We start from the raw sequence: 27937 nt of genomic DNA, 5'->3' as shown, positions 1-27937 counted from the left end.
CGCTGCAATTAGGCACTGGAGACACATGGGCTGTGTCCAAATAGTCTAACTGCAGTGTTACACCTTCATACTGATTGTTTAGGTGGAGCCTATATCAGCACTGTCAATGCAAAATTAACAAGAAGGATGAGATCTGGTGATGTTACGTGAAGTTACACGTGGTGTTTTAATGATATATTCTTATTAAAATGAACAGGGCTAAGCTGTCTCATGCCCTTGGGTTCCTCGGGATATTACCCAGATGGGTAATATCCTCGCTGGCCAAAGTTCTGGATGCTGCAGTTTTACCCTATGATACTGTCCATGCTACATCTATGAGCACAGTCTAGAGATTTAGAAAGTATTTGCACATGGATTAAACAAAAGCCTTGGTGCCAGGGATATGTGGAACTCTCAGAAAATCCATTTGGAAGCAAGGGTTGATACCCTTATCCCACCCAACTGACTTCCTCAGACATGAGAGGTGCTGCTGTACAAGGGTGTAGCACCAAAGAGGGAGGCTCTTGGAGTTTTCTGTTACATGCTTGTGCAGAAGGGGCTTTTTTTTTAATCCTCCTATTTCTGTGGGCTGCTTACAAGACAGTGTAATATAAGAATGTCTGTGAGTTTTAATGGATTTAGAAGTCATAGCACAAAAGGGTGTCTTGGGGAGGAAATTGCTGTAACAGCTAGGAACAGAAGTGGGAAGATGATTTTCTTCCTGAGTGGTGACATTTTCATTTTGCTGCAGCCCTGTTTTGCTTAGGTATTTATTTTTGCACCAGAGAGCAGTAATATCAAGCAGATTGCAAAGTCAAGCAGGAAGGACTTAGACTGTCCTGTGTTTCCAGCACAGAGAAGACATTAGCCAAGTTCCTAACAAGGCCAGTTGTGGGTCACAGAAGCAATCCAGGAACTGAAAAATCCAAGTCCTCAGAAATGAGCAGTCACCAAAACAGCAGAACATTTTGCCACCACATCAGAAATCAAAGCTTTCCATAGCTTTACCTCCACCTATATGCAGCTCCCAAAACCAGCACATCCACCTTGTGTACTCAGCTCTTATTCCCCCACAGTACACATAAGTGTGGAGAATCCTTGCACTACTGGAGAACTGTGTCCTGGGTTCAGCAGTAGCAGAATTGGACAAGCTTTGTGGTTGGGTTTAAACCACGGCAAACTGCAAGATGAGTAAGACCCAAAGGAGGTAGATCATGAGTGCAGGGCTGGTCATGGCCTCCAGCCCAGGATGCCTACAGCAAGTTGCCCTGAGACTGTCAGCTCTTACCTATGCTCACCTGACAGCCACATGAACGGATGGCAAAATGCTTACCTTACTCCATCATTAGAGCATAGCCCAGAGCAACTTGTAACTCACCCAGTGGATATGAAATATTAAATGACAAAGGAGACATCTGTTCCGGTATGGCAACTCCTAGGTAGTACACCTTCATTAAAGTTAATAAAATAGCTGCTGGAGGATTTACTCAAATGGTGGTGAGGTTTATCCTTCTAACAGAGGCTGAAGTCATACAAGAACCCTGAAAATATGGATCCTCTTTATACTCCTCATGATTACTGTTCCCAGCAGGAGGATGTTAAATGCATAGCACCACTTGCTGAGTACAGAGCAAACCTGTGCCCAAGCAGACAGCACCTGGACCCAACTGTTCTGCAAGAGGAGCCCTACAATCCAGGGTTCCTGCAAAGTCCCAGATTTCCTTCAAGATTTCCACCAAAACACATGATTTGGGAGAACAAGTGCCAGATATTTTTAAGAAGCAGCAGTCATGGAGCTGCTGAACTCATGATGCAGTGGGTGTCATCTGAACACTGCTTTCCCAGTTATCCTCCTTGCTGCTGAGGAACCTGGCCCCAGCAGTGAGCCAGCTTGGAAGGAGGGAAGTTTCGGTGAGCTCAGACACTGGAAGAGACCAGAGACCCTGGGGCAGTCAAAGTGTGGCCAGCACTGAGTGACTACAACAGGTAGTGAGTCCTGCCCAAAAGATTTCAGGAGCAGATGCCATCACCCAGTATCCCAAACCATCAAAGTAAGGTACCTCACTGGAGCTGAATGGATGGTGTTTCACTGATGCTGTAAAGAAATTTGCAGGCAGATCATGCTGTTGTTTCTCCCACAGCCACCTCTCCAGAAAAGAGACTCTCATGTGAGACTTCATTTGCCTTTGCTGGGTTCTACATTGATACAGACACGCAGTAGTCCGACACTCACTGCTGGCATTTCAGCTCTGACTCAGGGTCTTTTTTCAGCAGGGAGCTGAATGCCACACTCTTGCTTCATGGTTTTCTTTGACTCTTATGAGTTCTCTGAAGTCCTTGGCTGAACCCAAGCCCTCCCCCATCCCTGTGGCACTGGGATAGGAGCCATTATGCTCCACAAAGCCTTTTTTTAACCCATTCAAGGCTATTCCTAAATTCTCCAACATCTGCAGACAGTGCATAGCGCAGCATTGCTCCTGTGCCAGCCTGTCTCTGACCTGTGACGGGTGCCACAACCTTTTGTTTGGTCCCAAAGGACATGGTGGCTCCAGAGAAGGGAAGTAAAATCCTGCAGTAGCACATCTGCCCTACATCAGGAGAAAACAGGGATTTTGCAAAGAGAAAAATGAGCCCCAGGCACCTCACAGCCAGATGAGCAGATGAGTCATTTGGGGAGCTGGAGCTAACAAGAGCTACTTGCATATTTAATGCATCCCAGATTCCTGCCTGCTTTCAAATTGCTCAGGGATGTTTGCGGAAGCTCTGGGGATGTTGGAGCCTCATAGGCACACTTCAGCATCCTGAAGGGAGGAGATGTTTGACTTAGATACTTATATCAGCACTTTTTGCTTCATAAACTTCTCTGCTGTGCTCAGGCATTAAACTCTCCAGGCTGGGAGGCACTCAGATGGATGAGGACCAGGGGAATAGCTCTGTGTCTTAGAGAAAGACAGAAAGACCTTTCTGGCAGTGAATCTCCATGTCTCCCCTTCCAGTACTGCTTCCAGAGTTATTAAAGATGCAGTTGTCACAGCACAATCATGAGCTGTTTCCTTGGGTAAACCAGATTAAAAAGGGAAAAAGGAAAAAAGACCTTTGAAATTCTGTTTTTAATTGCTGCTTGAGCTGAGCCTGTGGGATGATCTTTCAGAAATACAGCTTTCTGTTCTGCAGGAATCTATAGAATCATCATAGAATCATACATATAGAAGCTTCATGGTGTGGAGGAGGTAAACAGGAAACATTCCCGAAGCAGGAGGGCTGAAATCCTCAGGCATGGGTTTAAAAAATAATCAAAGTACACTTCCCTGTTGTAATGCAGTTACCTGGTGGAACTCCTTGCTGCAGGACAATGTGGTGGACAAAATAAAAGCAGGCTACTATGCATAGGTATTATTTACACCAAGTCTTGTTTATCCGAGGATGGTTACCCCTTCCTCTCTGGGTATCTGTCCCCTGGCTGTACCACACTCTTGGATTTATTTATTTTTTTTTCTATTGCCTGATTTGAACCTTCTAAGCCACAGATTGTGACTGTGTCCTGGGTTCAGCAGCAGCAGTCATTTTTCTCCTTCTTAGTAGCTGGTGCAGCACTGTGTTTTTGACTTACAGCCTGAGAACAGAGCTGAGAACATCGATGTTTTTAGTTGCTGCTCAGTAATATTTACTCTGACCAAGGACTTTCTGAGCCTCATGCTCTGCCAGGGAGGAGGGGAAGCCGTGAGGAAGCAGAGACAGGACACCTGACCCAAACTGACCAAAGAGGTATTCCATACCACAGCACATCATGCCCGGTACATAAACTGAGGGCAGTTACCCAGAAGGGTTAGACCACTGCTCGTGTCGGGCTGGGTATTGGTCGGTGGGTGGTGAGCGGTTGTATTCTCTTCCCTTGTTATTACCCTTACCATTATTGTTACTGGTGGCAGCAGTAGTGATTTGTGTTATACCTTAGTTCCTGGGCTGTTCTTATCTCAACCTGTGGGAGTTATGTTCTTTCGATTCTCCTCCCCACCCCTCCAGGAGCTGGGGAGAGGAAGGGTGGGGAGTGAGCGAGCGGCTGCGTGACTGACTGGGCTTAAACCACAACAGACTGTTAGTCACTGTCTTCCACAGTTGAGAAGAGGTTGGCTCTGTCATCTTTGTACCTCACCCTGAAGTAGCTGTCAGGTGCTGTCAGTTCATCCCTTAGACCCCACTGTCGAGACAGCCTCTCCATAACTCCCAACCTCACCAGCTCCCAGAGGGTTCTGTGCATTGAGTCCAACGATGCCTCACTTCTTGGCATGGCAGAAGGTTCCCGATAGAGCTGTTGTCATCTGCCTCTGCACCACACCACAATTGCGCTTCCACTTCTGAGTTATGTGAAGAGGCTGGAACACGGATCCCAGGATCCAAGAACCACACACCTTTGCAGAAAGTATTGAGTAAAGCTCACCACCATGTATCGCTGGAAAAATACCTTCAAGTTGGGATGCTGGTGAAAAGTCTGCAAGGGGAGGATGCAGAGCAGCAACATCAGCCTATGCCAAGCCACTTCCTGAGATGTAATTTCAGGTCTCAACATAGCACTGAGATCCATCAGTGCTGCAACTGTCTGTGTAAATCCACTCTTCGAGTTATCCTGGGTGCTTTTTCAGGATGTATGTCTTACTACAGATGAATCAGGGAAGAGCGACGCACACCAAGACTATTAACTTTTCTTTAATTAGGAACAGAACAAAAATATCTAGGCTTTTACCAATTATTTTACATAGAAAATACTTGAATGATGTGTGAGGTGTTTTTGTGTCCATTTTGCTCTCTTTTATTTCCATGTAAAAATATATATCTGGTACATAAGCTTAAAAAAAAAAATAGATTTTCACAACAAAGAAGTGCTTTGAGCACTAAAAATTCACTTATGCACCTTAATGTTAGCCTAAATATTTACATTTTCCAGCCACATCCCTCCCCCCATCCCAAAAATGGGCAAACCCCAGATTATAAATATCAGCTGTGTCTGGTATACAAAACTTTCCCAGAAGGGCAGGAAATACAAACATAATGCCGTGGCTCAGACAGTTTGATTTTAACTCCCTAAAACAAAAAAGGCTTCAGCTCTTGTGAAAAGACAAATGGGACAACCTTAGTTATCAGGAGTTGCAAGCAGAAGGGAAGGAAATTTTGAGATGTGATACCATTCAGAGGAGTAATGGCGCAGACCAGGTAGCAACAGTGTGCTTTCAAAAGGTCGGAAAGGTTTAAGAAGGACTCCTTGCTTTTTTGGAAGAACAGGGTAGATTAGATATCTCAAAGTCCTTCTTCACCTGATTTACTATACTGTAGAGTTGGAAAATGGAAAAATATCCATTTCTGCAGCCAGCGTCTGCTGCTCTTGAGTCAAAACAACATGTCAGGAAATGCTGACGTCTTGAAAATCAGGTTTTCTGGCAACAGCTTCTTCCACTTTCTGAGTCTTTCTCAGGTAGACTGTGCTGATCACGCTGGAAAGTTGGCCTAGTTCACCTCCTCTGTCATGGGGCCACCTTGCCACTGGTCCAGGCAGTGTTGGATGCATCTTAGAACATCATGAAGTCCCTCTGCCAAACATGAAAAATCCCTTGCAGGGAAAAATGGTCCTTTTGGTAAAGCATGAATTAGGGCAGAATGAGAGACATTCATAGCTTGTGGTTAAAAATGGTACATCACCAACTAACCACATGAAGGCAGCTTGGATCCAATGTCACCAACTTTGTTATCCAAGATAACATCTTGGATGTTACCACAAACCCACTGCATGTGGAAAGGTAAGAGGCATTACTCAGTAGCCAAGTTCATACCTGCTCACAGGGCAGGAATCACTGATGAAGCATCTGGAGATCAGTGTAGATGAGGACAAAACAAGAGGAAGGGTAGCTGAGGGGATGTTAGCAAACACGGAATTGAGTCGTAGAAACCAGAATGTGCAAACATCAACCAGACTTGCCTTGTTCTCCAGTAAGTCAGTGGCTTTCTCAGGCAGAAGCCATACAACAGAGACTGGGATCTATAACAAAAAATCCCAAAACTACTGTTCAGAGATGCTTGGCAAGCTCAGGCTTTGGCCATCGCCCAAAGAGGCTCTTCTGCAGCGTTCATAGTTCATTGAGTTGAAATGCCCAGAGCAAGTCCTCAGGAAGAGGTCTTCCACCACAGGGTGTCTTGTCCGATCAGACTCCAAATGAGCCAGCTGAGTTCACCTGCCAAAATGCTTCAGTGGCAAATTCGTTCTGTCATTTCTTTCTGCATTGAAGGGGGAGAGAGAAGAAAGACACAGTAAGTGCAAAAGACAGGTTTTGGTAGAGTGACACGTCAGTTTGGTAGGTGTCCAAAAACAACCCAAGGAAGTGACTGTGGGAGTCTCAGAGAGTGTTTCTCTATTTCCCATGCCAGCCCTCATGGGAAATGCTCTGCCTCAGCAGCTCCTTCCTGGCATCCTCCTCTGTTCCTGTGGCACAAGGCTTTTTTGGCAGCCTAGCTTTGAGAACGGTCCAATGAAAGAGCTGAGATGTTGAAAGATGCAGGTCCTGCTCCTGACTCAGCTATGGAGCAGCCAAACAGGGCTGTGCTGCTCTTGGAGCCTCTGTCTGCAGCTGCTGAGGGAGACAAGATGTGGAGCTGCTCCCAGCTGTTGCTCCAGAAGGTAACAAGAGCTCACCCAAAGACCTGTGGTTTTAGTGAGGCATCCCACAGTCACACTGCAACGCAAATGAGTGCTACTAAGAGGGCCAAAGGAAACCTCCTGCAAGACTGAGCTGTGTTTAGGCTGACAGACTGTTTTCTTTAGCCAGGGTGGCATCATGCCAGCTGCATTAGGAAGGTACTCAGCTTTCAGGTGGTGGAAGATGGTATTTGTCCTTGCCTGAAGCTTGCAGATCATCTACTACAGTGAGGGAATTCTGTGATTCTCTCTGGCTCATCAGGTTCATGGCTTGTGAATCTGTGTTTGCACACCAACCCCCTCACATACCCTAAAGGTCTGCACATGAAAATGTACTCCCAAAACAGACCTGAAGTAGGACTGGTCTGCAGAGAGGAAGGTTGCAACTGAAAAAAGGAGAACCAAGAAAGTAGGATGACCCGGGAGTAACTCTGTAAAAGTCCCTTTAGTGATATAACCAAGGGGCACAAAAGCTGCAATTTCAGCTCTTTAGTGGTGAGAGATTTGTTTTTAAAATCCATCAGGGGAGAGTGGCAAAGAGGGGGCTTCTCTGTAGGAGTAACAGTCAAAATCACTCAAGCAGCAGAACCCTACCAGCAAATCAAAAGCCAATGCTCTGCCACAAAACTACGCTGGAAATGTTTGCAGACATCTCAGAAGGAGAAAGAAAAAGGGGTGAGAAGACTGAACATCCTCTTGCAACAGCATCCAGCCTACCCCACTAGCACAGCACCACACACCAAAGCAGCCTTGAACTGGGCGGATTGAAGCAATCGGTGGGCTGACAAACCACCCACGAGCTCCTTAAGCTGTCCCCAAATGTCTAAAACATTCATCAGACTGAAAATCCCCACAGCTCTGCCTTAGGATATAATCAGCTGGACCTCTGCCAGTGCTGCCGCCCAGCACCATGACCTGTTCTTGTCAAGGCAACAAGTGCACGGCTTCTCTCTGCCCCCGTATTTCTTGATCTGCTAAGAGAGTGAATCACTGCCTTGTGCTGGTTCTGCCTGTACAAAGGATCTCTTTCATTCTTGGCTCCCAGGACTTGCTGCTAAGAAATCATGTCTCAGAGAAGCTTGACAAAAGGGAAACTTAGGCAGCAGAGGGTGATTCTGCCAGAGGCAGGTTTAGAAACTGAGAACTCCTTCATCCCACAATCCCTGTAATTTTTCAAAGCTGTTTGAGCCTAACAGGACATCCTTTGGCTGGGGAGGTGCTGTTGTTTTCTTTCTTACTCCTCAATCTGAAAAGCTCCAACCATAACACAGCACTCACACCTGCTGTCCTGCTCCAGATATGCTCTGTGCATGTGCATAGTGGCCTTCCATAATCACGTGCAGGGAACAAGCACGTCTGCAGGCAGGAGTCTCTTCTGTCATGGGATTCATGAGGACTAACTCTGGCCATCTAAATGCAAGGTTAGGACAGTTTTCTGGGCTCACGAGGCAGTCAAGAGAGACAGAACCTCTCAAGGACACTTTATCTCATCCCTACTGAGAGATTATTGCCTTTCCACAGACCTCGAGAACTTGCAAAAAAAAAACCTTGCAGTCTTAACCTAAAATGTAGGCAGATGGAATGCACTGTCTGTCCTTGCTTAAGAATCAGACCAGCTCATGAATCCTTCAGGACTTAAAACCACATTTTTTAGTGTTTTAGCAGGGCAACAGCTATAATGCAGCCACAGGAAAGAGGACTGAGATCAAGTGTAGAGTGTTGAAGAAGCTGGATGTTACTATTTGTGCATCTTCACAACTACTGCTGAAGCCAAGCCAGAGCAGCATGAACCCCCACACCAGGCTCCCAGGGGCTCAAGAAACTTCCCATTATTACTTCTCTACCTGCAGCGGAGAGAAATGCTGTTGGACGCTTTTGGATCAATCTTAACCCTTGCAGACTTCGGGAGTGATACAGTGTCAAGCTGCAGTCTCCCTGGGATTGGCCTGAAGGACCATTTTCAGGTTTTGAAAGTTGTTCATGAGCTGCAGCAACCTGTCCTCTCTCCTCAGCTCAGCATTGCACCCTGGACACAGCCATCGTCTGGTTGCAGGACACTCATACACACCTACAGCAAGTCATTGCCTGAGGGAAGGAGGTCTGCCATGCTGTTGGGTCCGCTTGCAGCTTGGAAGCCAGGCAATGAGACGCAGCTAGACCACAGGTAAATGTGTCTCATTTCCTTATAGTTTAAGCCTGGTTGCATCACACATGAAAATCTGTTCATGTTAGATTCATCCAGACCCATAAATCATCTCATGTTGCATGTGAGTCACTGGCATTGAAAGCCTGTTTAGCTATGTCAGCCTCTGCTTTGGCTATTAGGTGCTAATTATTGGCATTAGCAAGCATCAGTCAAAGGCGATGACACCATTATGGGCTGTATATCAATGCTAAAGAAGTTTGTCGTGAGGAGTGGTGGTGAGAGAGACTAACTGGACAGAGTGAGCCTGAGCTGCCATTTTCTGGAGCTGAGGGCCACTGTGGTAATACAGGTCACAATCAAACTCTAGGAAATCATTCATGTAGGTGCTGTTGTCATTCAAGTCTACCCTGATTAGATCATCATCTATCCATCCCCCTAAATCATGACGGGAGCAGACAGGCAGCAAATTGAAACAAATGAAAGCAGAAGAGTAAAGCTCTGGAGCTCTTCTCAAGTCTTTCTCTCTCTGGGATTATATCCCTTTGGTCTTCCCTGGCTCTCTACTGCTGGATATGACCTTTTCTGCAACCCAGCCCTATCACAGCATGCTAAGTACTGGGTTCCCTATTAATTCTTCTCCTCCCCACTGCAACATGTCCTCCCTAGGTCATGGTGTTTAACTTTGCCTGTGACACACTTGCTTCTCTTACAAAACTATGTTTTGTTTTCTAGTTCCCAAGCTGTCTGGCCTCTGCTTCCCACCAGTCCTGCTGTTTTCAAGGACTCTCACTCTCTGCCTGGCTAATTGCTTCCCAAAGGAGGCTGCAGAGAAACTGGAACTCCAGCGAGGCACCTCCACTGAGGCATCCATAGCAGTTTTCTGGAGGTGTATGTCCTACTGGGGCTTGCCTTCCTGCAGCCTTATTGTAATTCATAATAGGATCTCAAGCAAGGGCCTTAGTCTGCTAACAGGAAAACTCAGCACTCTAGAGAGGAGACCTGAGCTCAAATCTGACCCCTGAAAGCCATGGCTGGGAACACTTCGATGTGCAAACTCCACTAGAGTTACTGAGACAGTATAGAGGGACACTATGTTATGGTTGTCCTGAGGACAATGAAGAGCAATGCATAATGGCAGCAGAAGCAGAGTTTAAGGAGGGTTTTCAAAGTGTAAAAGGTTGCTGAGAAGTTCTGTCTAAGAGCACTAAGTCTGATGGTTACAGGACAGAAAACATGGGTGTGCTTCTGAATCAAGGTGAATGAAAAGAGTCCAGAGAGGGTGACTGCATTGCTCAGAGTGCAGCCCCCAACTAAATACCAGTCCTGCATTCAGGCCATGCCACTCATGCTCTCCACCTCCCCATCCCTGGGCATCCTTACCAAAGGCTCCAGCTCCCGGTGGTCAACAAGGCTAAACTCCCTGATGAAGTAGTAAAAGTGCTTGTAGCAGGTGTTGACATGAGCCTCAGCACCCATGTTGATGATGCTGTCAAAGTGGTGGATGTAGACATGGACAAAGACACGGAAGAGTCGGGTGAGGATCTTAGTGCAGACTTGCTGGAACTGCTTGGGGAAGGGAACACCTGCAAAGCAGAAGCAAGTTGGAAGCCATTTGACCATTAAACTAGAACATAAACCAGCTAGTGTTTAAACGTCACTGTCATGCTTAACAGGCAGTCATGGGTGATGAGGTAGGATCAAGAGCTAAACTGGACAATATGTGATCTAGCTCTCCCCACATACTTCCTTATTGCCCAACCAGCAATTTCACACAGGCATGGTCTGAGGATTTGTGGAGTTTCCCTCGGAGAGAGAATTTCTCATCTAGTGGAGAGAGAAATCTCTTGTCATCCAGAGCAGTCTGGCAGAGGATCGTGCCCTCTCTCCCTGCTTTTCCTTACAAGCCTGTGCAGGCACAGCATAAGGCAAAGTGTATTTATCCAGGTCCATGAACAAAACTAGACCTCCTCCCAGCAAAAAAGGTACCTTCCTGGTCCTCTGAATCAAAAGCATGGTTCATACTGTTTTCCACACACCCTCAAACATCACTTCTGATGCATCGCTAGAAACAGGTGGGGTTTCTACTCTTTTCTTGATCCTTGTTTCAAACACGTCTCATTAAACCAGGAAGAAAACTGCCTTAATGATGCTTAGGTTGTGATTTCATTGCACCTGTATGACGCTCCCCCCGAGAGGTCCTCCCGAGCTGAACAAGAACAGGACCCACTGCAAGTAGCTCTGTGCTTTTAGCCTAGTCCCACACAAAGCCACGATTTACTCTGCATTTCCATCCTTGCTTAAGTGAACTGTTACCACAGTGAAAACCTCAGAGGTGTGATACAGCCAGTGTCAGCAAGCTTGGGGTAAATCTCTACAGGAAACATTGACTTTGAAACACCAAATATCTATTTTGCAGGAGGAGGAAAATGAAACAACTGGAATTTGTTTTCCGGAAGCTTCTTCCTCCCCCCTGAGCAATTCAATGCAAATTTGCAAAGAACAGAATAAACACCTCCCTTCCCACGGCTGTACCAGCCTCCTCCCTTAGCTTCTTATTAATGCAGCACATAACCTCTTAAAAATCTCTCCCAAGTAGTCTGTGCTCAGGCACGGCCAGCTCACCAGCTCACCAGCTCACCCATCTGCACTTTGGAAAGCACCAGCAAGTCTCTTAGTTAAAGAAAGAATTAAAAATGGTAATTTTATCTTTGAATCTTTCTCATCAGCCTCACAAGGCAATTAAACCATTGTTCTCAAAGGCTCCTGGCAGTTTCGTTTCCCATGCCCCTCTCCCCCAGGGGTGGGAATTGCCAAGGAGCTGTTCTTCCAACATCATGCATGGAGCCTGTGTTTCCAATGGCCAGGGTTTGGCAGGTGCTGCGTTCAGTATTGCAGCACTCGTGACAGAAAATCATCTTTCTTTGATCTAAAACAGGCTCATCCTAGCCCAGTCTTGCCTTGCTTTGTGCACAGCATGAATGTAGTCAGCAATGGGGGATGTCCCAGACACCACTTGGAGGAGGACACATAGCTCAGTGTCACACATATGGGGAGGTGGTTTTGAGGCTGATTCATGGCTGCTGCTCTGCACAACCATGAGCACGCTGCAGCCTCAGGGCTGTTACCACAGCAGGGACCTCGGCATGACCCATTTCACTGACAGCTCTAGCACATCCCATTAGGACTTTCTGGGGAAGGTTCTCTTCTGGCAAAGTACAACCAGGCTCTCCCCATGCCAGCACCTTAGGGTTGGTAGTGATCATCTGCTTCTGCCCTGTGCCCTTGGCTGCAGAGCTCTCCTTGTGTGCCAGTCTGATAAGGGCAGGGATCAGAGAGAGGTCTCCGAGTTTCCCTGCAGTCTGGAGGGACACTGTGCTTTATCAACAGCTTCATTTGAGCTTTTTGCACCGAGAATTTGCTGAGCAAAACCGTAATCACCTACCTGGGGGCTCAGAGATGCTGTTAGGGCATCCCCTGCAGACCTGCTTTGAAGAACCAGTCAAGAAACATTGTTTTTAATAAAGACAAATTCATCATGGCAAGTAGTTTCTAATGGATGCATATTGCCAGGCGCCGGCTGGGGAATACACACTGTTCTGAACAGCCTGTCTTGCGGGACCAGAGGTGAGCAGTCACTGCACGGAGCTCAGCAAGGTGCCAGCAGGCAGACAGCAACGCATTTGTTGTCTCCAGTTTGTCACCCATCCTACTTGCCTACTTGTCAAAGCAGGCAGTAAGGGTGAAATCAGACCTGCCCAGCCATTGCGAGTTTATCGCCAGACTGGGAAGAGTGATAGTGAAGGAAAGCAGCAAACCTCAACCCAGTCCTGAGCTGAGAAAGAAATAAGGTCAGACATGAACAACAGACCAAAGGAGCTCAGATTCCCAGGGCTGATAGCATCTATAGTCCAGATACTGCTGTCAGATGAGTGACCTCCAGAGCTGGCAGATGGTGACAAGTGGCTTTTCATCACTTTTGTCCTGAGGATAGCCAGGAAGCATCTTGTCCTATAAATCAGTTACCAGCAAGTCTTCAGGGACATGCTGGTATCCAAGAGGGGGGACACTCCTCCCACATCCTGGGTTCTCCAAAACCAGCTCTTGTATCAGGGAACAGGGGTGTAGCATAAATCATAGCTCATAGAATAGTTTGGGTTGGAAGGGACATTTAAAGGTCATCTTCTAGCCTACCCCACCCCAGTGCTTTCACATGAACCCAGCTCCTGGGAGGTGAAATTGGGCTGCTCTTCTTTGTGTCCATCACAAGGTGTCAGTGTGTGGCCATCCCCTCCAGATGTGGCCAGCCTGTAGTGGTGGCTGACTTTCGCTAATGGGCACTAATGCCTCTAATGGACAAGTCACCTCTCACCCTACCATGTCATGACACCACCACCCACCGTGGTCCCTTGGATCCAGGGATTACAGCTCCAGCTTTGGCTCTTTCTGCCCACATCACCCCTTTCACTCACACGACTGCCTAGAAAGGCATGAGCAGCCCCAGCAGCACAGGGCACAACCCTGGACCATTGAGTCCTGCTGCCTCTCCCCATGCTGGAGCCACATCTGTGCCTCCTTTGCCAGGACCCTCAACATAGGCTACAGATGCTTGCCTGGACCCTGCATCTGGCACAGGGGCCTGCGCCAGTTGATCAAAGCACTTCCCATGGGAAGGAAGCAGGGTGGATATGTGATAAGCAGGTTGCCTCCGCCAGCAGCAGTCATGTCTTGCTGCTGATCTCTAGTGGCTTGGAAAGAAACCCACAGCAGCCGCAGCAGGCACTGGCCACGCTGGCAAGGAGATGGAGACATTCCCCATCCCCTCACCCAGAACCAAAAGGAAAGGGCTCTCCAGCAGAGCCTGCATCTGACCAACCCAGGCAGAGCAGCAGAAAGATGTGGCATAAATAGCCTTGCCCTGGGTCACGGCTGCTGGCTCAGCGGATGTCCAGCAGACAATGCATGTGACATCCTCCTCCAGCACGCGAGGGGACACAGCAAGAGCAGGCTGTGCCTCCTCCCTGCAGCCACATCCCAGCAAAGGGCAAGCCCTGGAAAAGGAATCTCAGCACCATCCTGTTCTTGCAGGTGTTGAGCTTTAAGCCAGTCAGTTCACATCAGAGTCATCCTGGCTGGTAAGAGGGGTCACCATGCATTCCCCAAGCACAGAGGGTGACAGGCTGCTCCCCAAATGACTCCCACCTCCCAGTCGGGCTGGGCTAGGCAGATCAGTGTTACAACTAATGGGGCAGAGAGACCCCAGGAGTGGCCAATATGCTGATAAGCAGCACTTGGGAATGGAGCAGTGTTGGCCCTTGTTTGGGGAACTTCCTCCATCTCGGAGGTGGTGCATGGTGGCACAAACCAGCAGGAGTGGCAACTTGGAGAAACAAAGGAATGAGGCTGATAGGACTGACACTGCGTGGCTGAGATGATCTGTTAACAGGAGTATGGCAGGCCAGGGTAAAGTTAGGATGGAGCCCAGCCGGGTGATGCTGCTTGGGTTTGCTTCACCCTAAACCTAACCCTACACACATAACAGGGACCCAGCAATGCCATCCTGCTGATGCTGGTCCCAGCTGCCCCAAGGGACAGCAGAAAATCACAAAACCAACAAGGACTGATTTAAAGGCACTGAATTTAACTTTACATTTAATTCACTGTGCTCACCATCCAGCAGCCTTGCTGCTTTCGCAGCAGCAGACCCACAATCTGGCAGGCAGTAGCCCCCCTCTGACTCTCCTTGCATGATGAGTGATGAGGAGGGGACTACAGGGTGCAATATGAACTTCATCAGATACAGAGAAAAGATTTATACACAAGGTCAGCTCTTCTCCTCCCACTATTCAGGCATGCACTACCCAGACGCTACACACAGACCAGGCAGCTGGTGGCTTGGAACATCGCTTATCCCAGTGTGGAAACACAGCCCAGTCCCAGGAGGAGTGGAGCAGAGCAGCAATCCCCTGCAGCAGAAAAGGGAGAACCTTACCCCTGCTCTAAGCCAGGGCAAAGCTGTAAGTACAGCAGGTACAATTTCACTGCGGCGCAGCCAAGGCACTGGTGAGCAGTGTGACTCACAGCCCTGAAATGAATTAGCACCTTCAGTTTATCTTGGATGTTTTGCTTGAAAACCCCAATATGTGATTCAATGCTCTGAAAAAAACCTGCTTTCCCCACTCTCTGCTGTTTGCTTCAAAACATAAAGAAACCATGTGGGACCACGTGTAAAAGGAAATGAAAATGAGAGCTAACAAAGTGCCTGCGCTTACGGTACAGGACTGCAAATGGCTCTTGGATCAATCCAGCCCCCTCTCCTGTCCCTAACCCTTATGCTCCAGCCAATGTAATATTTTCAGGATGAATCAGTACTGGGAAGCTGGTTTGCTTCTTGGCAATTGTATTTTTTCCTCTGCAAGAGCAGTACTTCAATGAACTATGTAATCAATTATTGCTGTTGTTATCATTTCTCAATTCCATTTTGGCCACCGTGGTGTTGGTGATTAATTTTTGCCTAAAAATAAGTCTTTAAAGCCCCATTTAAAACTAATGGCACCATGGCAGCTGCAACTGGGTGTGAAAGAAGCTGGAAGAAAATAGGCAGGGAAAATAAGAACACAAAGCATGTAAAAAATAGCCAGCTGAGAGGAGGGCAATAATTAGCTGAATCCTGAACGTTTTCCTCCTGTTGTTATGGGGAGAAAGTATCGGATAATTTCACACCAAGTTCTCTCTGCATTTCATAATTGTTTTGGGACGATGCTTGAATGGCAGAGCTTGAGTTTTGAAAAGCTTTCTAAGAACTGTTCCAAACCCTCCTGTGACTGACGCTCCATAGAGCTGCAGGCACATTTGGCAGAGAGCACGGGGTGTTTCCGGCGCTGGGTCTGGTCCAAGCCCTGCATCTGCACTGATTTAATAACGCCACAATGGTGCTGATGGAAGACGCCTGTGTGCAACCAGCAACCTGGTGCTGGGCTAACAATGCAGACACAGCGGGCTGCCATGGGCCCTGCAAACCCCATCCAGAAAACTCTGTGCAGCTTCCTGAAACCAGGCACCATAGGGCAGAATGATTACTGGAAAGAGTTGATATTTTCCACATGGTGATTTATTCATGTGGCCACTCACTGAAGAAATTTACTGATATAGTTTTACCAGCTGGCAAAAATACACCTGTAGAATCATTTATTCTTCTCCCTGAATGGGAACAATGCTTACTCTCCATTTAAATGTGTTTTTCAGGACAGCTATGTTGGTTGAAAGAGTGGAAACAGAGCACTAGCATATGCAAACTGATACGGGTCGTCTGGGAAAGCTGCTGCTGCTGCAGATTTATAGCAAGCAGGTTGGCATAGCTCACCCCATGCAGGGATTTGTCTCATCTTGACTGGCAGACAAACAGGTTTCTGCTCCAGAGGAAGGATTATGCAGCAAAGCCTTTAAGTGCAACCGAGCCCTGCAGGTGGATGGGGAAGACACAGCATCTCCCCCCAGCTGTTGCTGTGGTACACAACAGTGGCCCCATTAAATCACCATAAGGATTTTCTGCTGATGGAGGCAGCTATCCAAGGGCTGTGGTCCTGATGGTTACCTCTGCCAGGTCACAAGCTGTCTGCTGGCGTCAGGCTCCCTTGCTGGAGCTCCCTTGCTCCCTTGCTGGAGCCGGGACAATGACCAGTGCAGTGGTGCAACTATAGCATCTCACTGGAGATGCTCGCTGGAGTTGTGCCCGGTGATGCCAAAGGACCCTGTGAGCCCACAAGCCACTGAACCATCTCTGCTTATTTCTAGCTAAGCTTCTCACCCCAGGGTGAAGGATTTCCCCTCTCTGATCCATGAGATACCTCTCCTTTAACCATCAGGACAGCCATGAGCAAGCCCCACTGGGTCATGTGCTGCTTCAGGCTTTGTAGCTGTTGGATAGAGAAGGATGCTGTGGTTAGCCTCAGGCAACATTAGCAACTTTGGGGAACACTTACTTAAAGGAAAAATACAAAAGAGATGTCTGTTTTGTCTGCAGTCAGGTGGCCTTAGCCAGGAAAATGGGAAATCTTGGTGCTGGGACAGTTTTATTGCATATGGCAAAGAGGGGCTAGGAGGGATAGCTGAGATGCACACAGCTCATGGAACACCCGCTGAGACAGTGGTCAGCTGTGTCAGTGGACCTCAGTAGTACAAGTAGGAGTGGAACAAACCTTCACGCTAAACCCCATCTCTGCTGCTAATACTGAAAAGCCTCACCCTGCCTCCGAAGCATGACATTTAGAATTTCCCTCCATCACTGCATCAGACTCAGATCCCCTCCTGGGGAGGGCCTCTTCCTCAGGGACTGTAGTGACAGGACAAGGGGTAACGGGTTAAAACTTAAACAGGGGAAGTTTAGATTGGATCTAAGGAGGAAATTCTTTCCTGTTAGAGTGGTGAGGCACTGGAATGGGTTGCCCAAGGAGGTTGTGAGTGCTCCATCCCTGGCAGTGTTCAAGGCCAGGTTGGACAAAGCCTTGGGTGGGATGGTTTAGTGTGAGGTGTCCCTGCCCATGGCAGGGGGGTTGGAACTGGATGATCTTGAGGTCCTTTCCAACCCTGACTATTCTGTGATTCTGTGATTCTATAAACTGCTCACATCCCCCTGTGTCCTCTAGGTGCCTTATTCCTTTGGTCCTGGGTCTCTTCCAGAGGGGCTGGCTCTTTAGGAGGAAGGCTGAGCATCTCTGTTTGCTCGTCCCTGAGCGCATCGTCCCTCCCCTCTGCGTGTAACCCCAGCCTCCCCCGTCATCCGGTGCAGTGACAAGGAGCAGCCCATCAGGAACATCACATCAGGATGTGACATTTCCCTTGGGCCAAACACCTCCATTTTCTGAAATGCCAGAGCTACCAAGCAATTACCCAGCACACAAGGCAGGCCAGTGAAAGACAGTTAATGGGGGACACACTGATGACAAAGTGCCACCAGCTCCTTCCTCCCCCTGCTTCCCACAACAGCCTTTCGTGCATTTTAAAGTGTGATCTCAGCCTAAGTTCCCTTTCACATGTGGGAGGCCACAGCAACCAAGCTGTGCCTGCAAGGGGGCTGAAGTCACTCGGGGACACAAAGGTCCCTGCGACAAAGGGGTTTGGAAGAGGGGCCCTGGGAATGGCTTTGGAAGAGAGGAAAATGGGTTTTCCCCATGACTGCCTGCAGCCAGCCCAGACCTCACCCAGAGTTGCACCCATACCAAAGTGAAAGGAGAAGTGGAAATGAGAGGCACCAGCTGTTCCTCCCCATGCCGGGATGTGGTACACCTCGGAGGCAAAAGTGACAGAAATGGGGTGAAAACCAGCAGGGCCACAACTGTACTTTGCTTTTGCTCCTCAGAGGGAGACATGAGAGAGCGGAGGGTGCTGTAGACTCCCTGTAGCCCTGACTCCCCAGGGCAGCTTTCAAGCAGCATCAAATCCCAAATCCCACATGAAAGGCATGAAATTGGACCAGGACACTTTAATTTCTGTCTGGAGGGAAAACTGGGTAAATCCACATCTGTGCCCCTGCTTTTAATGGTGTGCAGAGCTTCTCCTTGGGAAGAAGCAGACCTAGCTTGTATCCTGTGGCTGCTGTTTTACCCCTTGGTAGCAGCCAGAATCAATGGGGATTTTGTTGAGACTGCCAGCATGGAGTATCCTGCACCAGCGCTATCAGCCAGCCACACTTCCAGCCTCCTCTATACATTGGGGTATGTGGAACTCACTGAGCACATGAGGGAAGGATGCCACCATGGCACAGCAAATGCCCCCAGTGAATCCTAGGGGCTGACTCCCCCGTGTGCCCCAAAGACAGCCTGTCTGTCTGTCCTCCAGCACGAAGATCTGGCAGTGCACTTGCCTTGCCTTCCCCTTTTGCCTGCAGAGAGCCAAGGGCTAGAGATTATCCCACAAAGGATGCACAACTGGCTGCTACAGCATAGACGAATAGGGCTACAACAGCTAGTGGCTGCGAGTAATCCCACACAGACCATTTTCTTCAATGTTTCCCAGCATGTTAATGAATATCCTGAGCCTCAACTGCGCCGATTTCATATGGCTCTGTCAACTGTACTGCTTGAGAAAACAAACAAGCTCAAGCAACTTTGCAAAGCTATATCTTTCCTCCTGAAGCTCCTTAAATATTCCTTTACATTCAAGTACCTTTGCATTTCATCTGAAAAGCAACCACACCAAGGCACACCTGAGGCTCCAGCAGCCCCACCAGCCTACGCATCAGCTCCAGCCCTTGAACTCGTCTCCCCAAAGGACAAGAAAGCAGCTAAGTAGCAGGGCTAACATCAGCTCTGGCAGCTGCCAAGCACTGCAGGTCAGCAGCAGAGAGGTTAGTTTCAAGCTGAGTTGCCTTTGGCAGCTGCTGCAAGCTCCTAAGGACAAACTTTTTGAAGGGGTGCATCGTATACCCTGGGGGTTGGCAGCTGGAAAGGCCAGATTCCAGGGACAGGAATCTCTGCTCAGACAATGCCTCAGCTAAGCAGTAAGAATGTGATGTATAATCGGGGCTGAGATGAATTAGCAGAGATGGAAAGGAGCTGAGAAGTGAAACAACAAGGCGGGATGAGGATTGGGCCTTGGGACCACCTTTAGCCAGCCCTCTGGTTCAGCTCCTTGAGGAAGTGCAAGGAAGCTGATGATCTACCTGCCCTTATTTCTCACAAACACAGAATACTCGGAAAAAAAGCACAGAAAAGGAGAACATTGTTTTCTACATCCTCTATGAGCAAGACAAGGACTCCCAAGCTCAACCTGGGACAGACACTGAGGAACACCTGGAACAGGAAAGGCCATGATCCTTGGGATCACAAAGTCAGCAATACCAACCCTGAGGTGCATCAGCAGAACCTGCCCCAGTCACAACCCCAGCCTTCTCATGAAGAACCAGAGCATGCTCACCTATCCTGGTGGGGAAGATGTCCTCGTTGTTAATGAGCATCTCAATCCAGTCCATCAGCATACACATGTACTGCGGAGCCGACAGCTTGGTTGGCTTCTTATACTTGCTATCGTCCTGCCACCTGTACTCATACTTGAGCCCACCAGACATGATGGGGCAGCTCCTTTCCGTGCAGTACTCCGACATGGTGCCGTAGATGAGATTGATGCGGTTGAAGAAGTCCACCACGTGCACCGCGATCCAGTCATTGATGCTCTCACCAGGAGGCAGCTGCACCACTGATTTCAGGTCCAGCCCAGACTTGAGGGAGGCCTGGGCTTTCTTGTACAGCTCAAAGCGCTGGGTGCCTGGCTCAAACTTCTTTCGGGGTCGAAATGTTTTGTCTTTGTTGAAGACTTGCTTGAGACACAATGCCATCATGGGTAAGGGTGGCCAGGGTGAGGGCAGAGGCTCGGAGCAGCGCCAAACCCAAAGCTGGGGTCTTCAGGGATGGAGGTCTCTGTGGGGAGAAAGAGACAAATTTTAGTCACATATGGAGCCAACATGGGCATGCTCACAGGGATGAGCTTGCACCAGGATGCTGGCTGGCACTGCTGCTCTGGCAGCACATAGGGATGGAGATTTGGGGTAAGCTCCTGGCCCCTCCACATCAGGGTGACTTGAAGCAGCTGATGCCACCTCACACAGCAGCCCCTGGCACTGGTGAGGGTGAGCACTGACACGTGTATCCTGTGCAAGGCTCAATGGCAGGCAGAGCCCTTCCTCACTTCTGCGCTCACTGGGACCTCACCAGGCTCCAGCCAGGCTCTTACCTTTTATCAACAACTGCTGCAATAAAGCAAGAGCCATGACATCAACAGAGTTCACCAGCCTGAGAAGTCCCAACCTGGTGGCCTTTTCCTCTTCCAGCCAAGGGAAGCATCTCTTTCCCTGGGATTTCTCAGGACAAATAACCCCTATCCCACTACTGTGGATGGTGAGCGATGCTCTGGGAACTGCACTGTGAGCGCAGCTGGCTGCTGGTTCACACAGCCCCAGCCCAACATCAATGGGAAGAGGGGGGATTATTTTTGTTGTTCTGCCCCGTGTGTTTGTCCAACAGAACAAAACACGCATCCGAAGAAGGGAAACAGCAGCACAACAACACAACGTGCCAGGATGCGGCCGGCCCTCGGCGTGCACACAATGAACACAACAGTTGGAGTGGCTGATGCTCCTCTGGGTGACTCGGCCTGGAAGTCACAGCTCAGCAAAGTGCTGAGCTCACCCCTTCCTGCCCGAGTTAGGAGTTAGTTCCCTTTATTCCTTTTCCTCACTGAAGCTCCAGTGGAAATCCCATCCGCCGCAGACTGAAAGGTGCGTTTTGTTACCTGCACTCATCACCTGGAGTGGTAACGTGAGATCAGGGCCTCTTTCTGCCAAATGCCTTGGTGAGGCTTAGAGAAGAGAAAGTCCTTCAACAGCATCCCCCCAACAGGAGGAGATGGAGAAAGAGTTAAAAAAAAGGAAGGAAAATTCACGGAAAGGGGAAGTGACTTACCCAAAGTCACAAGCAGGAGGGAATGGTGCCCCAGCAAAACTTGGATGCACATTCCTCATTAAAAAGACAGCTTGTAGGCAAAACCTTGCTGTATAAACCCTGTATTCTAAACTTAGCCCTGAGCCACAGGCAGATTCTGTGTTGCCCATCGAGACCAGCTGAATATTTTGTAAGAGAAACCCTGTGCTCCCCTCAAAACCCGCACATGGGGCATCACTGGAGGCGAAAGGACCCACTGATCGTCCCAAACACTCGCAGGATCTGCCCGATGGGGATTTCTATACCACAGTCAGCACATGGCTGTGAGGGAAAAACCTTTGTGTGGTTGGAAACCCCAGCACGAGTGCCATTGGTGCTCTAACCATGGCCTTTGCTACAGGCTGGAGTGTTGCTTTGCCACCGTTAGGTAGCTCACAGCATTGTGGTACCAAACCCTGCCATGCTCTGCTGTACCCAGGTACAACCCGACCTGAAACCATATGGTTTTAGGTGCTTTATGCCCTATGGAGAGGGTCACAGCCATCATGCAATGTTATGCAGTATGACTTTCATAGTGGGGTATCTGTAAACCTTCCCCAGCTCATGTGGCTGGGTGGGATTTTAATGGGTTCTCACTTTAGTGACAGGACAAGAGGGAATGTCTTTAAGCTGAAAGAGGGGAGATTTAGATTAGACATTAGGAAAGAAACTCTTCCCTGTGAGGGTGCTGAGGCGCTGGCACAGGTCACCCAGAGGAGCTGTGGCTGCCCCATCCCTGGCAGTGCTCAAGGCCAGGTTGGACACAGGGGCTTGGAGCAAGCTGCTCTAGTGGAAGGTGTCCCTGCCCGTGGCAGGGGGTTGGAAATGGGTGAGGTTTAAGGTCCCTTCCAACCCAATCCACTCTATGATTCTGTGATTTATTGCTGAAGGGCAGTGACTGGGGAATGTTTCTTGGATGCTTTTTCCTCCCCTGCCCCAAGCAGGCTCCAACCATATCAAAGGACTTATTCCCCACTTCAGAAAAAGAGCATGAGCTCTTCAAAATGCCAGCCAATGGAGAGAGCAAACAACAGCCTGAGGAAGCACAATGTAGGCCAGGGTACTCTGGGCACAGCGAGGCTGTAAAGAAAAGCCCTTATCTGTGGCTTCCCACCCGGCTGTCACAGGATATTCAAGGCATATCCTGTTGATAGCACCTCTAAAAAAAGCCTCCTGTGGAGTTTGCTAATGCCTAACCCTTTCTGAAGTATGTACACATACATCCATATACATACATCTATAACTGCTGCAGTGGGGCTCCTAATCTAATAGCAAAGGAAGTGCTGGGATACTGTTCAGGATGAGACATCCAGCAGGGTCTGCCCTTATGGAGGAATATGTGATGGGGCTGAGCAGTGCCCAGGCCTGCAGTCAGCATGGGAGGGAGGGAGCCAGCAGCACCTCTGGTGCTTTCGCCCCTCTCAAAGCACTTATCACTAGCTGGCTTTGCAGAAGCCAGAACATGGAGCTGTGCCTGCCCTGCTGTTGTCCATACCCTCACACATGGGCTATTTTTTCTCTCCTGTCACCAGGCAGCAGCAGAGGGCTCTGGTTGAAACATACAAGCCATTAAAATAAGCAAAAAAACCCAACTGGTCCTCTAACAAGAAGTCAGGATTTCCCCATCTGACACTTGGCAGCTTCCCAGGATGGGGATGATGCAGTACCCACTAATCAGTCCTCATCCTGCAGCTCCCTCATCCCAGTCCCCAGCCAGTCCATGACCTCACCAACAAAGCTGAGCATCCCCTTTACCCAACACCCAAGTAAAGCCCAGGGGCTGCCACCCTGCAGGGCTGGACAGGCATCACACAGGACCACACCAAGCCTGTATTCTCAGTCTCTTTGCTGGACAGATATAGGATGAACAACTTAGAATCACAGAATCAATTAGGTTGGAAAAGACCTTTAAGATCATCAAGTCCAACCATTACCCCAGGATCGCCAAGTCATTCACTGCTCTGGGAGCTATTGCTGTTTGCAGGCTTTTCCATGCAGAGACTGGGTTATTGCAGGGTAATGAGAATCCAGCCTGGTAGAGGATATCCCACCACGTGTGTCACTTGCAAGGGGCCATGAGCAGTGAAATCAGTTCTCTATGAATACAGTGTGGGGGTCCCTTGTTCTGTGTCTCACATTACAAGTCCTCTGCAAATATTGAGCCACTCACTGGGAAATAAACTCTACATCTCATCTCCTGAAGCCAGACCCATAACTCACCCCACAACTGCACTTCTGCATCATCCACAACCGGATCTTTGTGTTTCTCTGCAAGCTGCTCTCACTCACCGGGCAGGTGGGAATGTGCTTCGTGCCTCAGTACCATCCCAATGAAACACCAGTTAAAAACATAAATAAAGCAACAAACCTGCTAAACATCTGCCCAGTGTTTTCATCACATACTTCTGATAGAGACTGCCAGGAATGTGGGAGAGAAACCTATCGCTGCCCAAGTGCTCGGAGCAGACCTGTACCTGGGATGCCAGCAGGACACCACAGCCTTTCTGCTCCCCAGGCAGCAGCACACATCAGAGTAGCAAGAGCGGTTTTGCTTTCAGGATCCTCGCCAGCATCGCTGCCAAATCACCAAGTCATCAAAAGGCCGTGGCAGTTTCACTGGAGAAAATGTTCTCCAGAAATTAAATTTAACACAAAGCCAGAAACACATCCTGGGATTTACGACCCGGAGAAGCAGAGAGGCACCGGGCCAAAGAACAGATTTGTTCTCTACCTCGCTCCAAAGCTATCACTGCCCAGAGATGGATGTGTAGGAAGGATGTGAGCAGCACAGGGAGGAGCTGCACAGAGGCCAGGATCAGGGCTTGAAATACCAGCTATGGACTTTGCAGCTGAGGCGCTGGGATGGGACGTACCAGCTTGGTGCAACAGGCACTGCAAAGTGACCGATGCCTCAGTTTCCCCTTGTACAGGGACCCAGCGCCTGCCCCTGCTTTCTGGGAAGAAAAGCAAAGTCCTTTGGGAATGGACCCAAATGCATCTAAAACCTAACTGCAGGAAAAGGGCATCAGCATCGAATGCAAGACCAGATCTTCCTGGTGTCCACCTTCATGCGTCTGACTCAGCCAGTGCTCTTCCATCCCTGGCCAAATATTTGGGGCAGATCCACATAAAAAGCCAGAAATGGGAGCTCTCCCAAGGTTTAGCTGTGGTGTGGAGTTCATCTGAGTCTGATGTCCAGGGCTGTTGTGTTCCCAGAAATCAGACTTTGGTCACTGAAGCTTGGGGTGGGACAGGAGACCCGCCCAAGCCAAATCCAAATTGTCCAAGTCCAAATCACTTCTCGCACTGCCTGTCTTGGGAAATCTGAAGGTGAGCTGCCATTCAACAAGCTTAGGCAGCAGCTTCCTACAACATGACCGTACACATCCCCCTGGCAGGGCCTGGGCCGGCGCCGCTGCGGCCGCCTGCAGGTCTGTGCCTTCGGTTCCCACGTGTGGAATCAAAGCTGCTCCTGGAGGAGCCTTGGCAAAGGCTGCAAACCCCTCCACCGCGCCGCAGTTCCCATCCGGGGTGGTGCCGGCACCCCGGGGGCTCGCACGTCCCTTTCTGAAGCATCTGCAACCCCCCAAACCAAACCTCATCCCGTTCCTGGGAGCGGACGGGGGGAAGCAGGCGGCTGTGGAGCTGGAGACTTTTCCTGCTGTCACCCCATGTCCCTGCTAAGGACAACAGGAGGGTGGAAAGAGGCTGCTGCTTCTCATGGGACAGCCATGCTACAGCCTGTTCAGTGCTCACCCCAATCCATGCTCCCAAAACAGCCTCGGCTTTTCAGAAGGCTGGTTACAAACCCAGCTGAGTGGCCCCAAAACCCTACCCACAGCTCTGAAGGCTGCTGGCTTCAGTCCTGCCCCTGTTTGTACCAGCAGCAGCAGAAGCAAAACTCAGTTGGGTTCAGCAAGAACCAAATGAGAGCAGGGTTAAGGTCTGCAAAGGCACAGCAGAGCTGCTGCCAGGGTTGTAGCAGGCAGAGACATGTGAAACACTGATTTCGGGGTTGCTGGTGGGTCCAGAGACGAAAGGAAATGAACTGGATGGGGGAGAATGTAAGTTCAGGGTCGAACTAAGCTGCTAGTTTCAGATTTGAAACTTGTTTGGGTTTTTTACTTAAGCTTTTTGTTTCTTCTTCTTTTTTTTACCTTTTGGAAACCACAGAGGAACACGGCAAGGCAAAGGCTTTGTTGTAAACTAAAAACAACTCCCAAAGTTCGGTTTGGAAGCTGGCAAAACAAAAGGGGAAAGCAGGCAGAGTGGAAGGAGGGGGGGCTTCCTCCCCCCCACTCCCAACACAAGGTCACCAAAGACAGCCTCTGGTTTTGACCCCAAATAAGCTGTAGTCAGAAAGCCTGCAGGAAGGATCAGACACACCGCTGGTATCCAGGGTGATGGGCACCAGGCGGTCCTGTGCTTCCTGCTTCAGTTTCCCCAGTTTCAAGACCGCTCTCCCTCCCTGGGCTGCCTCTATATTAAGGGCTGCAAAAGGAAAGGCTTTAGGGGTGCAGGTGCCCCTGGGAGCATTAATGGTCATGGAGAGTAAGGACGGAGGAAGGCTTTGACACCAGCAGCTCTTGCAGCTCCAGTGCCAAGTGCATCCTCTCTGGATCCAGACGGAGACAGTTACACACTCACACAAGCATCTGACTGGAAACCACAGGCAGCCTCTTTAGCAGCAACCTCCAGCCCTCACTGCCAGTGCACAACAGCCTGGGAGCACAACAAGGGGTCCAATGCCACAGGCAATCCATAGGGAGACTCCAGCTCCTGCTGCTTTGGGAGGAGGCTGCAGCGGAAGAGTGCAGGTACATGCAGCTCCAGGCACCATAAAGTAAATTGTAGGTTAACTACTACCACCTCTGCGCATCCGCCCCACGTTTCCCCAGGGGGATCTTGCCTTTGGTCACCCAGATGTCTACTTCTGCTTCCCTGCTTTAGGGGATTCCCTTCTCCCCACCACAAGCAGCATGGAAGTCCTGTGCTGCCCCATCTCCAGCAGGGCAGGCATCAGCTCAGCCACCATGTGCCAGAGCCTTGACACAAGCAGCCAGCCTCCAGTTGGACAGTGGGACCAGAAACCCACCGGCTTTTCACTGCTCTAGGAAGAGCTGCTGTCTGCCTGCTGACTCCAAACTCCTGCCTCTGAGCTTCCCTTCAAGCCCTAGAGAAGCCCTGTTGCAGAGTTTGGTGTTCAACCTGTCCTAGAGCATCTTTCCAACTACGGCTGGGTTAGCATCCCAAAGACCAAGGCAGCTTCTCCTAAGCAGCCCTTGAACTGCAGCCATCCCAGCCTCAATCTAGGCAGGGGTTGTGGGTGCATGGTGCTCCCAGGGAAGGGAGCGTATCCCCTCTTTTCCAACCATGTCTGGTTTAAATCATCTAAGGCAGGGGGAGCTGCAGAACGAGGATGCTGGGGAGCACAGTCTTGGGGTGCTGGCCCCCCTCCCTCAGTGCTTCCTGCTGGAGCCAAGCCCCAGCTAGGCTGTCCGTGAGAAACGGGGTTATTGGCTGCTGATCCCAAATATAACCCAAACGATGGAAAATTCCAGGAAACGAGCCAAGACAAGATGCCGGGAGGGGGATCAAGGCCCTGCACGTAGGCTGGGGGAGCTGCAGGGAATCTCTGGCCTGCCAAACCCTCCTTGTGCAAACCCTCCCTGGTACCAGGGAGACCCATGAGAGGTGAGAGCATCCTCAGAGGCAGCCCTGGAGCACCAGTCTTCAGAGCAGCAGGACTCAGTCCCCCATAGCCGCCAGTGGGAAGCTGTGATGGTGCTTGGAAATCCCCAGTTCCTGCAGAACGGACCCAGCATGGCTTCCAGGAGCAGGGCTGCACACACTTGGCTCATCCCCTGCTCTGTCCTGCTCCATACCCTGCCTCCCTGCCACACCAATAGCCCAGCAGCAGCTCCCGGTGGACCACAGCCTGGCCCAAAGGCACTGAAAAAGCCTTTCCTGAGTCACCCAAGATGCCTCCAAGCAGAAAGGCAAAGCCCCATCTCTCCAGGATAGAGGCAGCATGTCCAGGTCGTTCTGGGGGTGATACCCGGTAAGGACAGGGGCTTTGGGGGGTACCTCATTCCTGGGGGTTGCGATCTCGCTGCTGCCACCAGTGACTTGTTGGGAGCCCCGTGAAGAGGTGTCCAATGGGCCCCGCAGAGCCCGACTGCTCCGGTTCAGTCCCAAGGGTGCTTACTCCGCAGTCAGCGCCGCAATCCCCGCCACGGGAAGCCCCAGGCCTGCGAGCTGCGGGAGGGAGGCGAGCGGAGATAAAGCAGCTGCCGAAAACCCATCTCCAGCGCTCGCCCTCACCCAGTTTCCCCACCCACAACTTTCCGCCCTCCCTCTGACACCAGCAAAGCCGCTGCCGGGACCGTCCCAGCCGGGGAGCGTCTGTCTGTGCTGCCTCCCCCTGCCCGAACCCCTTCCCCTGCCCACCACTGGCTACCCCTGCCCTGCTGCCAAGGGCTCCCGGGCCCTCCCGCACCCCCAGAACAGGCTCTCTCGGTATTTACACACTGACACGCCAGAGGAAGGGGAAGAGCCTTCTGCAGGCATCCATGAAGGAGTGCTCCTTCCCAGGCTAACCCCAAGTGGGTTTTGCCCAGCCCATGCTTAAAAGCACCCCAGGAGCGTCCTCAGGGGTGC

General features: G+C 50.0%; 1 protein-coding gene across 1 annotated transcript; it reads right to left on the bottom strand.

The window, feature by feature from the left end:
* Nucleotides 1-4667: 4667 nt before the first annotated feature.
* MOB3C (MOB kinase activator 3C) lies at nucleotides 4668-27627 on the bottom strand. The gene is made up of 4 exons (XM_065673417.1): nucleotides 27365-27627; nucleotides 19719-20218; nucleotides 10188-10390; nucleotides 4668-6243 (listed from the first exon to the last, which is right to left on the bottom strand). The coding sequence occupies exons 2-4, from the start codon at nucleotides 20137-20139 to the stop codon at nucleotides 6214-6216; spliced, it is 654 nt and encodes a 217-aa protein (XP_065529489.1). The 5' UTR covers nucleotides 20140-20218; nucleotides 27365-27627; the 3' UTR covers nucleotides 4668-6213.
* Between the last annotated feature and the right edge of the window lie 310 nt (nucleotides 27628-27937).

This window comes from Lathamus discolor, chromosome 3, assembly GCF_037157495.1.
Source record: "Lathamus discolor isolate bLatDis1 chromosome 3, bLatDis1.hap1, whole genome shotgun sequence".
In the NCBI taxonomy this organism is placed as follows: domain Eukaryota; kingdom Metazoa; phylum Chordata; class Aves; order Psittaciformes; family Psittacidae; genus Lathamus; species Lathamus discolor.
This window is presented reverse-complemented; position numbering and strand designations above follow the sequence as displayed.